Source organism: Vigna angularis, chromosome 6 (assembly GCF_016808095.1).
Source record: "Vigna angularis cultivar LongXiaoDou No.4 chromosome 6, ASM1680809v1, whole genome shotgun sequence".
Lineage (NCBI taxonomy): Eukaryota > Viridiplantae > Streptophyta > Magnoliopsida > Fabales > Fabaceae > Vigna > Vigna angularis.
In genome coordinates this window covers 33,960,598-33,975,623 of record NC_068975.1, presented here as the reverse complement: position 1 = coordinate 33,975,623, position 15,026 = coordinate 33,960,598, and the positions used below count along the sequence as shown (strand labels likewise).

The 15,026-nt window shown below is 29.9% G+C and overlaps 2 protein-coding genes across 4 annotated transcripts; one reads left to right on the top strand and one right to left on the bottom strand.

The window, feature by feature from the left end:
- The first annotated feature begins 2,866 nt into the window (after positions 1-2,866).
- On the top strand, positions 2,867-4,297 carry LOC108341666 (transcription repressor OFP5). The gene has a single exon (XM_017579321.2). The coding sequence runs from the start codon at positions 2,968-2,970 to the stop codon at positions 4,174-4,176; it is 1,209 nt and encodes a 402-aa protein (XP_017434810.2). The 5' UTR covers positions 2,867-2,967; the 3' UTR covers positions 4,177-4,297.
- A 4,542-nt stretch (positions 4,298-8,839) lies between these two features.
- On the bottom strand, positions 8,840-11,947 carry LOC108341014 (heat stress transcription factor A-4a). Of its 3 annotated transcripts, none has more exons than XR_001833272.2 (3): positions 11,089-11,945; positions 9,938-10,952; positions 8,840-9,042 (listed from the first exon to the last, which is right to left on the bottom strand). XR_001833272.2 is itself a non-coding variant. In XM_017578614.2 (2 exons), the coding sequence occupies exons 1-2, from the start codon at positions 11,305-11,307 to the stop codon at positions 10,011-10,013; spliced, it is 1,161 nt and encodes a 386-aa protein (XP_017434103.1). In that variant the 5' UTR covers positions 11,308-11,947; the 3' UTR covers positions 9,816-10,010. The 3 variants fall into 3 exon arrangements, 1 of the variants encoding a protein (XP_017434103.1); XR_001833271.2 differs by having other exon boundaries at positions 9,934-10,952; positions 11,089-11,944; XM_017578614.2 differs by lacking the exon at positions 8,840-9,042 and having other exon boundaries at positions 9,816-10,952; positions 11,089-11,947.
- Between the last annotated feature and the right edge of the window lie 3,079 nt (positions 11,948-15,026).

The window sequence follows — 15,026 nt, the reverse complement described above, 5'->3', positions numbered from 1 at the left end:
AGACAACATAATCTTCTTCCATTTTCATCACACGCGAAGCACATCACACACCCAACAGAACATAATCCAAATCCAATCGGAACCGAGAAACAGGGAGAGAATGAGAGAGGAGGTAGAGCGAAGGTTCGTGAGTTACAGCCGTGTTGTTAGTGTATTGACTGAACTTCATAACCTGATCTCATGTGTACGCACATACAATTTTTCTTATTTCTTTCTCTTTATTTCCACCAAAAAAAAATCAAACAAGAACCTAAAAGTGCCAGTTAATCTACGTTGTTCTTAATGATTAATCCAAATATATTCCCACTTACAGTTCTAAAATAATTGAAAATTACTCTCTTAATAAAAAGGTTTATTACTCAATAACTATTGCTTTATTTTAAATTCATACTCTCACTTCAAATTCCTATATTCAAAGTTTACAAGAAAGAAAATTAAACAAAAACTGTACAGTGGAAATTTATGCATTTCTCTACCAGCCATCACAGAAAATGGCAGCAAACCCAACTTCTTATACATTTAATTGACTTGGTAGTCCAAAAATTCTTAATTACTTCTCAGAAATGCAGTGCAGTGACCAATTGTATGTAAAATCAGCACCTGCATGAAAGATAAACGAACTTTTCTGATGACGTTGACATTTGGGATTTTCAGACCAAAACGAATGCTGTAATAAGCAGTTGGAAATAAATTACAAAAAGCAGAACGATAATGATAACAACTATTTTTCAGAAAAACTACCTTCTACTTAATACAACATAATGTTTCGTTACAAAAGAATAAGAACAGTACATGTAAAGGGAAAGAAAAATATTTGCTCTTTCAACCTTTATCTTTATCACTTTTCCTTACATTCTACAACACACATAAAACACTTGTGTCAAATTTTTGGAACTGCTAAATACATATTCAGGATCTATACACTCTTGAACATGTTCTTTATTTAGCTGGAAAATAATGTTCCTTTGATCCGGCACAATTAGTTTAGTCAGCCTCTATGTTTGTTTCTTTTTAAGAATCGAATTATGCATTTACTAGTTAAAAGGTTCTTTAATAAATGGTTTGATGATGAAGGGAACGAAATTTCAAAGAAAGACATAACTATGATTAGTGATGATCCATCTATTTCAACAGTTATTGAAATTTGGCAGTTCCCACTCATTACCATTATCTCACCATTCAATGCGAAGGCAACAGTTAAATAAATGAACAAGAACCTTAGCTGTAATAGACCAGCGATCTCACCATCATAATTTTGACCTTCAAACCAGATCGATGGATGTGAAAGCAACACCCTTTTTTGGTGTATGCCATTTTACACTTGTATGTTATATGTGAATCATGAAAGATTAACTTTTGGTTTAATTGCTTTGGCTAATATTTCAATGAGCAATAAGGGAGATTTGAACTTTTACCATTTATATTGGCACACCCTTCTTCGTGTATGTCATTTTACACACGAATGTAAATGTGAATGAAGAAAAGATATTAACCTTCGGTCTTAACTAAAGGACTTAGCTTTTGGTGTTGTTGGGATCAGTGAAGTATGATGATTGTGTAACTGCAGTCATCTTCTATTAATTATATTAATTAGATCTTAGAATTTTTTTTTCTCACGTTTCAATGAATCTGTCATCGGTGAAATTTAAAGGACCACCCGAGTCAACGTACAGTTTAATTCGCACATGCTGGCAATTATGCAGACAAACGTTTGAGAGGGTGAAGTTAGAGACTTTCGTACTGATTCGACTCCACATTTTTGAGAGGGTGTGCTGCTGCTAATCAATTTGCATAACTCGGTGTGGATTCCAATCTTTGGTTAGAGCTACCAATATAACTTGTGTTATGTATCACCAACGCTACCGTACTCTTTGAGGGTAGCCCTTATTAAGGACTTCTGCTACCTTTAGCTGTGGGTCAGTCAACACTAACCACCTTTTAATATAAATGACCTACAATCCCGCAATTATTGTTATGGCATAAGTTAAAAAACACTTTATATGCTTCTTTAAGTATTTTTCAAAGAAAACTAAAAAAATTAAATTTATTTTTTATAGATTAAATTTAACTTGTACCCAAATTAAAAATTACTTGTTAAATAAATTAAGAAAAAAAATTCACAAATAAAGTCATACTTGGTTTATTTTTAATTTATAAAGAATGTTTGTCTTTCTCGTTTAAAAATATTAAAAAGATTTTTTCTTAAACAAGTAACTTAAAAACTTTTTTTATAAAGATAGATTAAGAAATTCATCTTTTATGACCTAGAAGTTATCCATAAAAAAAAACCTATTAAAGTTTAATATTTCAATTTTATTTTTAACTTTTTTTAGGATAAAACTTCCTTGATACTTTTTTAATAAAAAAAATTAAAATTATTTAATTATTATTAAGAAAAGTTTGTATGAAAAGATTATACAAATTATTTAAATAAAATTCTAAATATAGTTAAAATTAGTACAAAAACACGTGTATGAATTTTTTTATTATTGGTTAAAACTTATTAAAGGTTAAAAAACATGAAATAAATTAATTAAATAGGATGCAAGAGACATAATTCTCTAATTTCAATAAATTTTAACGAAAAAAAGTTCCATTGATGGGAGAGTATAGTGTAAGATAAGATATGAGTAACATTTCTTCTGTGGCCTTTTTGTTATGAATAGCAATTATAAATTGCTCGTACGTAAGCACTAAGTACAAACTAAAAAGCACCAAAAGTTGGTAATGGTCACAGGCATTAGGTGGTTGTGTCTTTTGAAAAACTGCACAAGAAAACAGTAGGAAACCCACGTTCCTATTTAACATCCTAACCGTCCCACTATGTTTCACGAGTTATCTTATGCCACTAAGCAACATTATCTTCCATATCAGTTTTCATTCTTCTATTCTATCTTCTACAAAATACTACAAACCTTAACCAAATCAGAAGGAAGAAGAGAGTTATCATCATCTTCATTAAAACAAATGATGAAGTGGGGAGGAAGAAATCGTTCTTCAACTTCCTCTTCTGTCTCTTCCTTCATTTCTCATGCATCTCCTTTCTCTTGGTTCTCCAAGTTCAAGAATATGAGAATCATCAATTCGGAGCCAAGTGCTGCAAAAATGAAGCACAAGACAAAGCCTAGTAGTTCACCTCAATATTTCTGTGAGATTGGAGATAGAAGATGTTGTGTAAAGGATGATCGTGATTTCTGTAGACAACCTTTAAATGAAGAGAGTTATGAGGATAAGAAGAATAAAGATATTGATGAGAGTGTGATTCCCTCCTCAAGTTGCTTTGGTGGTAGAAGGGATGCTAAAGGCACACTCGAGTTAAAGGAGAGGGATATTGGTCAAGGAGAAGAAAGAAAGTTGGTGGATGATGGGAAGGTTTCAAAGAAGATGGATGTGTACAATAGAGAAAAGGAATATGAAAACTTAAGGAAGAGATTTGAGAGGAAAGCAAAAAAGGCTTTTCAAGACCAACTCTTGACACTTGAAAGAGAAGTTGAGGAACTTAAGTTTGGATCAAGTAAAGCAGTGGAAAAAGATGTGTTGCAAGTTGAATCACCTAGAACAATTTGCACCCCAAGAACACACGCTTTTTCTTCTTCTGCAATTTCAAGGAATCCCATCCTTGGAAATGTTATAGAAAATTTTGAGAAAAATGAAAGGCTGTCTCACAAGAAAATGAGTTCTGAGAGGCAGAACTTGAAACAAACTGAGGAGACGAAGGTAAAGACCAACAGGAATAAGCAATCACATCATCTCAACAGAGAACATCAGAGGAGGAAACAAAAGCCGAGCTCTAGGGTCAAAATACATTCTCCAAGGATGGTTTCTAAGGTTGAAATTTGCAAAATAAAGGCCCTGGAAGACATGAAGAAAGCCAAACTAAAGATGAAGAAAGAAAAGGAAGAGATTGTGGAGGAAGTACCAGTATTAGAAAGCTTTGCTGTGATTAAGTCTTCAATAGATCCAATGCAAGATTTCAGAGACTCAATGATTGAGATGATCATAGAGAATCGGATTATTCAGCCAGAAGAAATGGAAGATCTTTTGGTATGTTATCTGACTTTGAATGCAGATGAATATCATGATCTCATCATCAAAGTGTTCAGGAAGGTATGGTTTGACATGAGCCAAGGTATTTTGGGTATTAAACTAAACATGCAATGTGGTTACTATGAATAAAAACCTGTGTCAAGTTTACACGCTTGACCAAAGTGTACAGTTACTCTAAAGCACATGTTGTTCTTGCCATGCTCTAGTTTATTTTCTAAATGTAACAGTGTTTCCATAAATTCTCAATTACTATCAATCAGAGGTATTTTTGTGCAATGTGCATGAGACCATAAACTATAAACGTTAGAAAACAGAGAAAAAGAGAATACTATCTCTCTTAAGGATACAAAACCCGTCATCTAATTGCTTTCAAGTCAGACATTTATTCGGAATCACTCACAAACCGCAGCACTTCCAGAATATGGCACTTGGGATAACTGCTAAAATCAGAAGCAGATATCTTTCATTATCTTCAATGCAACTGAAATATTTCGATAGAAAAAATTACCTTCAGTGCTATCTCTTGAACCATGCTACAGCTGGTTTTTATCTCAGCAACTTCATGTTTTGAGTTGGTGCTGAATCTTTGGCATCTACATATAAATACCTGAAATAAACAGACATAACGCCTTGATATTGAGTCAGAACTTATGGCATTGAATCCAACCAGTTTCAAAATCATTAAAGCTTTCGCTTTTGCATTGTTTTCATGAACCCTGTATAAATCATATTCTTACCAGCTATCCTACAACATTATAACATGGGCACGTATATTATCAAACATGTAGCTACATATTTATCCACCATCACGTGTCTCTGTCCCCGAACCTCACTCAACAAAATTCTCTCATTATTTGAAATTGTGACTTACTGTCACTTTAGTCTTTCCATTCAATAAAAAGTTTGACATTAGTTTCGTTTAAGTCCAGTTTTTAAATTTAATCACTTTTATAATTTTAGTTCTTGAAAATATACTAACATTATAATTTACAACATGTCTTTCATGCAACACTTCGGATTAGATTTCATTAATTCTAGGGATTAAAGTAAAAATAAATAACAATGCAATGGAATAAACTGATAATACGCTTCTAAAGTCTCTTTTGGAATCACGATTTCAAGGAGTAAAGAGTTTATAGACCTAATGTCAGTTATTAATCTAAACCGTAATTAATTTGTCTCAAAAACTGAGTAAATATATTTATCTTTAATTTAATTTAAGCTAAGCACATTAAGATGGTAAATAAATAAAATATAGGTTTTTATCTAAAATAAATAAATTTAAGTTTTGTTACATTCCTTTCTAACTCGATTTAGAGAGAAACTCTTATTAAAAGACCGTTTTTATTCAAAATCATAAATTAGGTAATCGTGTTGTTTTTTGCTATGTTCAAGTCAACTAAATCTCAATCATTTTGGCAATCAATTTTGATTTCTTTTTAACACTACCAAATCAAAACTAAAAAAGTTACTGTTATATTAATTATGATTTTCTTAATTAATCAAAAAATAGTTTTAAAAGTTAATACAAAGTGGTCTTTTGATAAAAATAAATCATAAAGCAACTAAGATTACGCATAAGGAAATTAGATAAATTGTTTGGGATCAACATTTGGCTACTCTAAAATCCTAAGATACATTTTAGAAAATAAAACAAGAAAGTTATGAAAATTGTTTAGTAAATTAATAGTTAAAATTGTGACAGAATCTTTATGCATCCATACTAAATTACGGTGTTTTAAAAATTTTAACCATTGATTAAAAAGAATCACTTTTTCCATCCAAAAAGCGCGTTATATTTTTAAAAATTATAATGTTTGTAGTAAATAAAAGGTCATATAAATAACCATAATTGAGTCATCTTAAAAGTTTAAGAGATAGATATAAACTGTGATGGATAAAGTCTAATTAAATATATATATATATATATATATATATATATATATATATATATATATATATATATATATATATATATATATGTGTGTGTGTGTGTGTGTATGTATAAAAAGTATCATGTTTATTCATGAAGTCTATGAAAAAAGTTATTTTAAGTCCTACTTTGTCCAAGGGAACTGTAATCAACATTTTGATGATTAGGTAAATTAGATATATTCTATATTATCTTCTAAGTGGTGGCTTTAAAAATAACTTAAGTGTAACTAAAGTTATGCAATTAAGTTCACTCCGTAATAATGAAAATTTTAAAAAATATCCAACGTAGGTATCATGTTTATTTATGAAGTATATGAACAAAATTACTTTAGGAGTTATAAAAGAAGTCCAACTTAGTTCAAAGGAACTCTAATAAAAAATTTGAAAAGGTGAATTTGATATATTCTATATTATCTTCTACACAGTGGTTTTAAAAATAAAAGTAATAGATCATCACCTCACAACCTTAAAAACAAGTTAGGTGATGAAAAAAAAAACAATAAAGATAAATAAAGAATAAATTAATATTATAATATATATTCAACTCAAAAATAATAAAATATTATTATAAACTCCTTCATCTATCGTATTAAAATGAATTCTTACATAATTTCTTCCACAATTATCTCATCAAACTATTTACGTTTTATCAAATGACTTAACGTAACGCACTAGCTCGAAATCATTAAAAGTTATATATCCTCATCGATAAAGTTAAAACTTTTAGTTGCAAGGTGTGATTTAAAATTTGACTAATTACATGTACAAAAGAATAAATAATAGAAAAAATTGATAACCTATTTGACTCTTGACTTAATACATCCTTGCAAGATTCGAAGCGATTTTCTTAGAGCTTTAACAAAAAGAATGACTTGATACAAATGAATACGACTATACGATTGTTAATATGGCCATATTTATCAGAAATACAGGCAAAATACTGTTTTATAAAGTTTAGTTAACTTTTTTCTTTAGGCTAACTTTTTTTTTAATTGATTCTTTAGACTAATTTGGACTTTTGATATATTCTTTAGACTAATTTTTGGACTTGAGTTATTCCTATTAATATATATATATACGCTAACATGGTATCGAAGGTTTTGTATGACAAAGTGGTATAGAATTCAATATGTGACTGCTTTTAAATAAATAGTTGAGTTTTAACAGCATGAGGCACGACACATTATTTAGGTATATGTATATAAAGAATTTATCACATTTTCCTAAATTATATTAGTTTGGGAAGACTTTATACTTTACCATGCAAGTTTATCGTAATAAGTGCCATCATCATTAACCCAAAAATCGCTTAAGATTAACTTATATAATTCCACGATCTTTTCTTTAACATTTTTGTCATGCTCTTTTATTTCTCAGTCTTTGTTTACCTTAGTTTTCAGAAAGATATTTAACATTCCATGCGCACAATTAAAACACATAAACTTAACCAATACATCATAAAATATTAAGAACAGTTGATATACAAGCATAAACTATGTATCATAACAAAATCATGCATAGGGACTGAATAAAGACATTTTTAACTTGCAGAGTCAAAATGTTAACTTGCAGAGTCAAAATGTGCATTTAGCAATGGATCACAGTTACAAACATAATGATTTTGTGGATTGATGATGCCATTTTCCACTTCGGTCAAAATCTAAGGTTTAGTTTGACTTTGATCAAAGAGCTACTCCATTCAGGCTCCTTTTCAGTGGGTTGTGAAAGTGAACTGGATTACAACTTGTGAGCAACTTCTGCCTTTTCTTAAGATGAATCATCGTCCAAGTTATTAGGTGATATATATTAACTACTAAACTGACATAAAATTATTAAAAAAAATAACTTGAGATTTTAAATTTACACAAAAGTCATTTTTGTCTTAACAAGTAAAAATAACAACCTATGTGTTAACGTTTTTTATGTAGGTAATTATTTTGTCTGTAGGTAATTGTTTGTCTAAAACTATTTTTCAAATAAATAAAAAACATAAGCATAAAAACAGATGCCAATTTAAACCATCCTTCGGTATCTTGAGTTGTTTGAACAGATAACTTAGTGAAATTTTAACAGAATCCTCCAATTTGACTTAATTTTTTATGAATGATGTATTGCTCGGAACTGTTTCCATCTTACACAGCAACATTAGAATAATCAAATACAAAAATGATTAGCTGTACACTTTCAGAAAGTCATTTGAGCTCATATTTAACTTCAGAGTCAAATAACACCAATATTTGCTTCTATCAAATTAACCAAAGTTTTACAGATCACATGTGAGAGACGCTTCAAGTATAAACCAATATAAAATTATCAACTTCATGTTAATCAACAACTTAAATTCACAAGTCTGTAAATCTTTACTCCTATTATTCTGAGAAAAATTATTAAAATGGACAACTTGTACATAGAGAAGCAAACTGGCATAGCTGACATGTTATCCAGATTCGGTACAAAAAATAAATAGATTGTCACATAAAATTCCTGAAAATGAGAAAGTTGATATATAAATACAAAACAAATGACCGAAAATAGATCACAGGTGCCTTACATCTAAAGAATCTCCCCTCTGTCACGTGTAAAATACAATATTTTGTATGTGTTTCAATACACATGAAGCAAGAATACTTCCTATTCCTAATTATACATACAAAACACTCCTTGATAGAGACTATTATAAGAGAGAAATATGAACAAAATTAAATTTGACTTCTTCATAAGTAAAAATTAACTTAAACCTAAACATAAATTTTTTTAAAAGTTATATAACATAACTTCTACAAATTAGTTTATATACAAGCTAATTTTAATTCATGAAAAAGTTAGTTTCAGTCTTTATGGAGAAGGCAGTCCAAGATTTCAACTAATCAAAGCATCAATTCTATCCATTGAAATATTTTATTGTCAATGTATGCTAATGTCTCCCTTGCCAATCTGATCTCAACTTACAACTAACAGTCAACATTTGTAAGACTTCCAACACAATGTAGAAAATGATATAACTCTGTCTGGACACTGATCAGCCTTGCACCATCTATCCAGAACTTCTTTCCTTGTAGCCTGGAAATATATTATATATGTGGTCACTGATCAGTCTTGCACTATGTCTATGTAGTGAGATTAGATAAAAAAAGTGAAACCCTGTGAAAATAGTTGAATAAAGGAAACAGAACTAGAAATATACACCACAACCATAAATCAGTACATCTTGTCTTTCTAGTAAGATAAATTCTAATTTTTTCAATAATATCTTACTAAATACTTTCTGCATTAGTCTGAGTGTCATTAAATTAATTGATCAGAAGACTTTTGAAAGTTATTGAATGATGATATTAAAACTGTACTCAGTATTTTTTGTTTCCAATACAAAAATATCAATTTGCATTAATCTGTTATAAATGTGATAATCTTAAACCTGTTTCATTTAAATCTCCTAAATTCATAAGCAACAGTTTTTTCACCCTAACAATGAGATAACATAACCCAAATAATCTAAAAAAATAGTCATGATCATAGCGAAAGCAAGGGACAAGAACTACCACACTTCAGACTTTAACCCAAACAAAATCTAGAGGCACTTAATGATATAGGATATGCAACTATGTGTTTTTGTTTTTTATCAACATGGTATGCAGCTATTTACTTAAAAGATTTACAGAAATCCCATCATAGACCTCATTTAAACATCAATACTTGGCAGTTTTAATATTGGGTACCTCCCTGCAGCAGACAGTAACAGATGTAGATGCAACTGGTATTATATGGAAAAGTTACAAAAAGAAATAGATCAGTAGGGAAAAACCATAATCACACTTCAGCACAGGTTTTGATAAGGTAGAGCTAAAAGAGGCTTGATCTAACATTATAATAATTGATAAAATTCTATAGATGATGCAACCATTTAACCAAGAAAATGACATATGTATACATAGTAGAGCCAACCATTCATACCTACGTTTATTACATGAAATTGCAGGGCATCTCAAGCTAGAAGGAATAATCATTGCAACTAAGTTGGCTCTGCTTGACTAAGAATGCCCCATCTGTTCTGGAGGGTTATTTACATTCCTAATGTTCCACCAAAATTTGGCATTACTTCTGCCATCAGAATCTTTCCTTTCAGAATGCACTTCCTGATTCTCAGAACCAGGATTCTCTGTCAAGAAACGTTCCCAGAATATATCATTAACACCAGCAGCCACAGAAACTGTTCCCACAGGTGGTTCTTTTGATGCATCAAGATCAGAAACAGCAGCTACAGCGGACTCAGAATTCACGTTGGTTCCAGGTGACTTAGGTTGAACTTCAACCTCCAGCTGCACAGAAGATATAGGTGGACTATCTGCACAACTTGTCGTTTCATCAAAATCCATGTTCACGTGACTTTGAACATCATGTGCAATATTCTCCCAAAACATAATGGACGACTCAAGTAGATCAAATCGCTCCATGTTTGGGGCGAAAATAGAGGCACCCTCTGCATTTACCCCAGGTAATACAGAGGAAGTTTCCATATGATCATCAATGCCAGCATCGTCACTGAAGATACCACTTCTTGGCAACCTACGTTTTCTATCCCCTTTTTCTGTCAGTGGCAAGAGATTTAAGGCAATCCCAGGTTTCTGCAGCACTTCAGAAACAGAAGAAACCAAATTTTCTTGCTTCTTTTCCAACTGTTCCAATCGATCATTTGAATATTGTAGTTGTACCTCATACATTTTCCACTCCTGTTCATGCCTCTCTAGCTCCCGAAGTACTTGATCTTTTTCATCTTTAAGCTTCTTTATCTCATCCTTGAAACTCTGCCTTTCTGATTCAGTCAGTGAAGAAGATCCCTGACCCTGAATATTCTGCAAAGAATGGCTATGAACTGGTTTACGCCTATGAATATTCTTCAAAAGATGTGGCTGACCTCTCACAAAACCCTCATTGGCAAATTCCCATAGTTCAGGATCAATCTTTCTAAACCCCTGATCAGACAGAAAACCATGAAATAGTTCAAAACAACCAATCCCTTTACCAAGAAACTAGAAAATAGTAATAATAATAACAATATCGAAAAAACCTATCAAATCGATGAAGATGTAGAAGATCAAATTTACTTACATAAGTGTTGAGCTGCCTGATAAAACTGGAGAAGTTACTGTGCTTAAAGAATCTGGGTAACAAATCCCTTGAAAACTCTGGTGGGTTCCAAACAACGAAACTCTTATTGGTGACGCTCCAGGAAACAATGGAATTGGTGGAAGGATCATCCACCATGTCATAAGTCTTACTGAGGAATGGAGGCAAGGAACTAGAATTGCCCTGAGCTTCCTCCATCATCCAAAACACAAATCTCAAAACAAAGGGAACCCACAAAAACCCTTCAGTATACTGAGAAAAAAAAAAACCCTTTCACCCTTTCACAAATACGTCCACTACAAAACAAAACACACACATGTATCTAAAAAAGATACATCCGTGTTCTCCGCCTCTCTTCTCTAGCTAGGTTTCACCAATCCCACCTTACTGAAAGTGATAATTCCCAATAAAGGGAGACGACCCCTTTTGACAATTCAATTCAGAAACACTCCTTCGAGAAAATTAGTGCTCACAACCTTACCTTCCCTCCCCCCAGCTACAGCTGGCGATGAATTACAAACCCAAAGGTGAAATCTTTGTCCAGATTAAAATGCTCAAACCCAACAACAAAGATGAACATGGAAAGAGCTTATCAAAAAATGGAAAGTTCATATCTTTGTCCATAGTAGCCAAAAGCATAAATTCTGACCATGTTTTTCAACTATATTAATGACTTGAATTTCCCACACAAAATGGAATTTCTATAATTTCATAGAGAGAAGAGAGAGAGAGAGAAAGAGAAAGTTTGCTCCTCAAGTAAATATAAATAATTATTTAATTACTATTTTTAAATTAGAAAGACATTAAAACTAAGTGAATTACCATTTGGGTGGAGAAGGTGCAAGGAAAAGATTTCGGTCAATCCGCGCTTCCAAATAATTTTGGATCCTTCCAGGCTAAGAAGTAGACAATTTTGAATTTTCTTCTTTGGGTTGTTTTCTCTTTCAACCTTATTTATTCTGGTTAATTTAATTTGACAAAAAAGAATAAACACTTAAAAATTACACCATAAATAATTAAAAAGCTAATTTCAAGAGTTTTTGGGTCATCGATCACAGGATTTGTGTTGCCCTGACCTCGTACATGGATTGGAAGTTCATGAATAAGTACCATATATTATAATCATGAATGGTTAGCTTTTTCTCCACTTTTTTTTTTATGCTGACTAGTCTAAAACTGAAAATCATACTCATTTTATTAAAAAATTAAGATTTTAACATCATTACATTTAATATCAGTAAATATAAAAGGTAAGAGAACCTATTATTTGCCTTAATATAGTGTGTGGTATTCATGGTAATTAAGTTTAATTTACCTTTATATTTTAATAGATTAATAGTACACATAAAAAACTGTGTTATATATAATATTGGTAGATATATTTGACATTGTAGGTGTTTTGAATTATAAAAAGTATATGTAATTGAGTCAATATTAAAAGTACTTTATAGATTATCTAACATTAATTGTAACCTGTATAAAAATTATAAAAATTATAAACTGAAATGAGAAAGTTAAGAGTAACACGTGATATTGTATAAAAGTGTTACATCTTTGAGAAAAGGATAAAAGGTAATTTGAAAGATGTGAATGAAAAGGTGGTAGGCGTATAATTTAGGATGAAATTAGATTAGAATAGATAGTTAAGTTTGATTATTTGTGATTTTATATGTTAAATAGATTTAAACAAAAAAAATTTAACTTGTTTGAATTAATAATAAACTTAATTTGGAAAAACATAAAATATTTGGATAGTTGTTTTGATATGTCTAGATAAATGTTGTCATATATTGAGGTTAAAAGTAAGATTATTAGCTTTGGAGATTTTCACTTAAACAATAAATTACATTCTTCAAAGAAAAAGTGAAGAATAACATCTATCATACTGGAAAATATTCTTGAAACAAAAACACCTTACCCAAATGATATTTCTATACTTAAAAAACATAATTATGCTGATTTAGATAATGTTTAAAATGATGTGATTATGACATGATATTATTGCAATGTTGTAAAATTACATAATTATTAGTAATTAACAATTATATTTGTATAATCATGTGAGAGGTAGTTGTTTAAGCGATTATATGACATGATTAAGTATAATGTAGTGATTGCATCATTGGTTTATCAACTAAATAAGATATTTATACTTTATTAACTACTTGAACCATTTAGATGAAAAATATCAAATAAAAAATAGGTAGACATTTTGTTAAATGAGTTTAATTGAAAAAACTACCCTAATTTGATGTTCCTTTTTCTATACAACCAAATTTGTAGTTTTGATACTCAAGTGTATTTGATTATAAATATTAGTCTCATAAGAAAATATTTAATACAATTTTTTAAAAATAGTAAAATTATGATTTTTAGTGTTGTGTAATTTTGTTTTGTTGGAATAAAAAATTAGTTGATATAATTATAAATGATGTGATATGATATTTACATATCTGAATTAGTAATATTTTCAACTTTTAAAATACATATTTTTATCATTTTTGAAATTTTTAAAATTCAACTAATAAGTAGTTTATACTATATATATAAAGAGAGGTTTGTTTTAATAATTTTTTTTATTTTAGTTTTAATAGTGGATGATTACAATACCCTAAGGTGAAATTATCAACATATTTTAAGGAAAGATATTTAAAGAAAAACTAAGATCCCACAACTAAATTTTGAGTTCTGGACGCCAAATAAAACATATTTTGGTAAAAAAAATTATAAAATTATAGTTATAAAATTACTATAAGTATAATGATAGTGATTTATGATTTTTTCTTGTAGACGTGAATTCATTTTTAAAATGATCTATAGTATAAAGTTTTGAAATATTAGTAAAAAGAGTTTAAAAAAAATATGGAATTGAATTCAATTATAGTGAGTTTTGTATCAAGATAATGACATATTATAATTTTGACAAATACTACTTTCATAAGCGGTTAGGTTGGTTGATTAGATTGATCCAATCATAGGCTGCAGGACACATGACAGTTACTCAACAGCAAATTAATGTTCTTTTAACTCTTTTTCAGCAAGTTGAAGGATGAGACTAAGGAGCTTTCAAAATGTTTAAGAATTGTAAATTTTCTGGTTTGGAGGGCTTGAATGCAAATGGATCCAAAGGAACTTTCTGTAAATGAGGACTTGGGTGAAGTAAGTCTAATATTCTGGAAGAAACAATAGCATCATTTTTGGTAGACCAAACACTGGAAAAGAGCAGAAGGAAATTCTTGGAGAAGGAATAATCTTGTATGACCAATATACTTTGTCTGTATTTTTATTCTAATTTCTTTTTCCAAACAGTAAAAAACTAACACACTAATGCCATTAACTTGAAAATTATGTCTAAATTAAAAATATTTAAATAGAAATTATTACCATGTTTTCATGAAATACATTTAGAGAAAAAGCGTCTACAAGTACATTTTGAGTTCTCTGTAAATAAGTAAATTTTTAACTAAAAATTACAATTTTGGTAGTTATAAAAATTACTATATTAAAATATGACAAATATCCAAAACAAGTCAAATTTAACTCATCAAATTTCATTATACAATTTAATCATGTAACTTACAAATTTCAAAACATTTAAAACTTAAAAATAATGTAAATAGTTTTCTTTATCTCTGAAAGACAAACTAAACAAACATTTATAACATCCTTAAACGTACAGAAACTCTATTTCTGGAAACACAATAAAAACACATCATTAAAACCATTGATTAACATAAACTATCAAAGAAAACTCAAATACTTTATGCAAACTAAAAGGAGTCACAGAAGAGAAAGAACAAACAAATTAATAAAAAGGTAGAAAATCAACTTACTTTGTTGAAGAAGTCAATAAAACATAGATAAAAAGTTCTTCACAATAATCACATTAACAATTTCTAGTCTTTAAATAGAGGAACAAA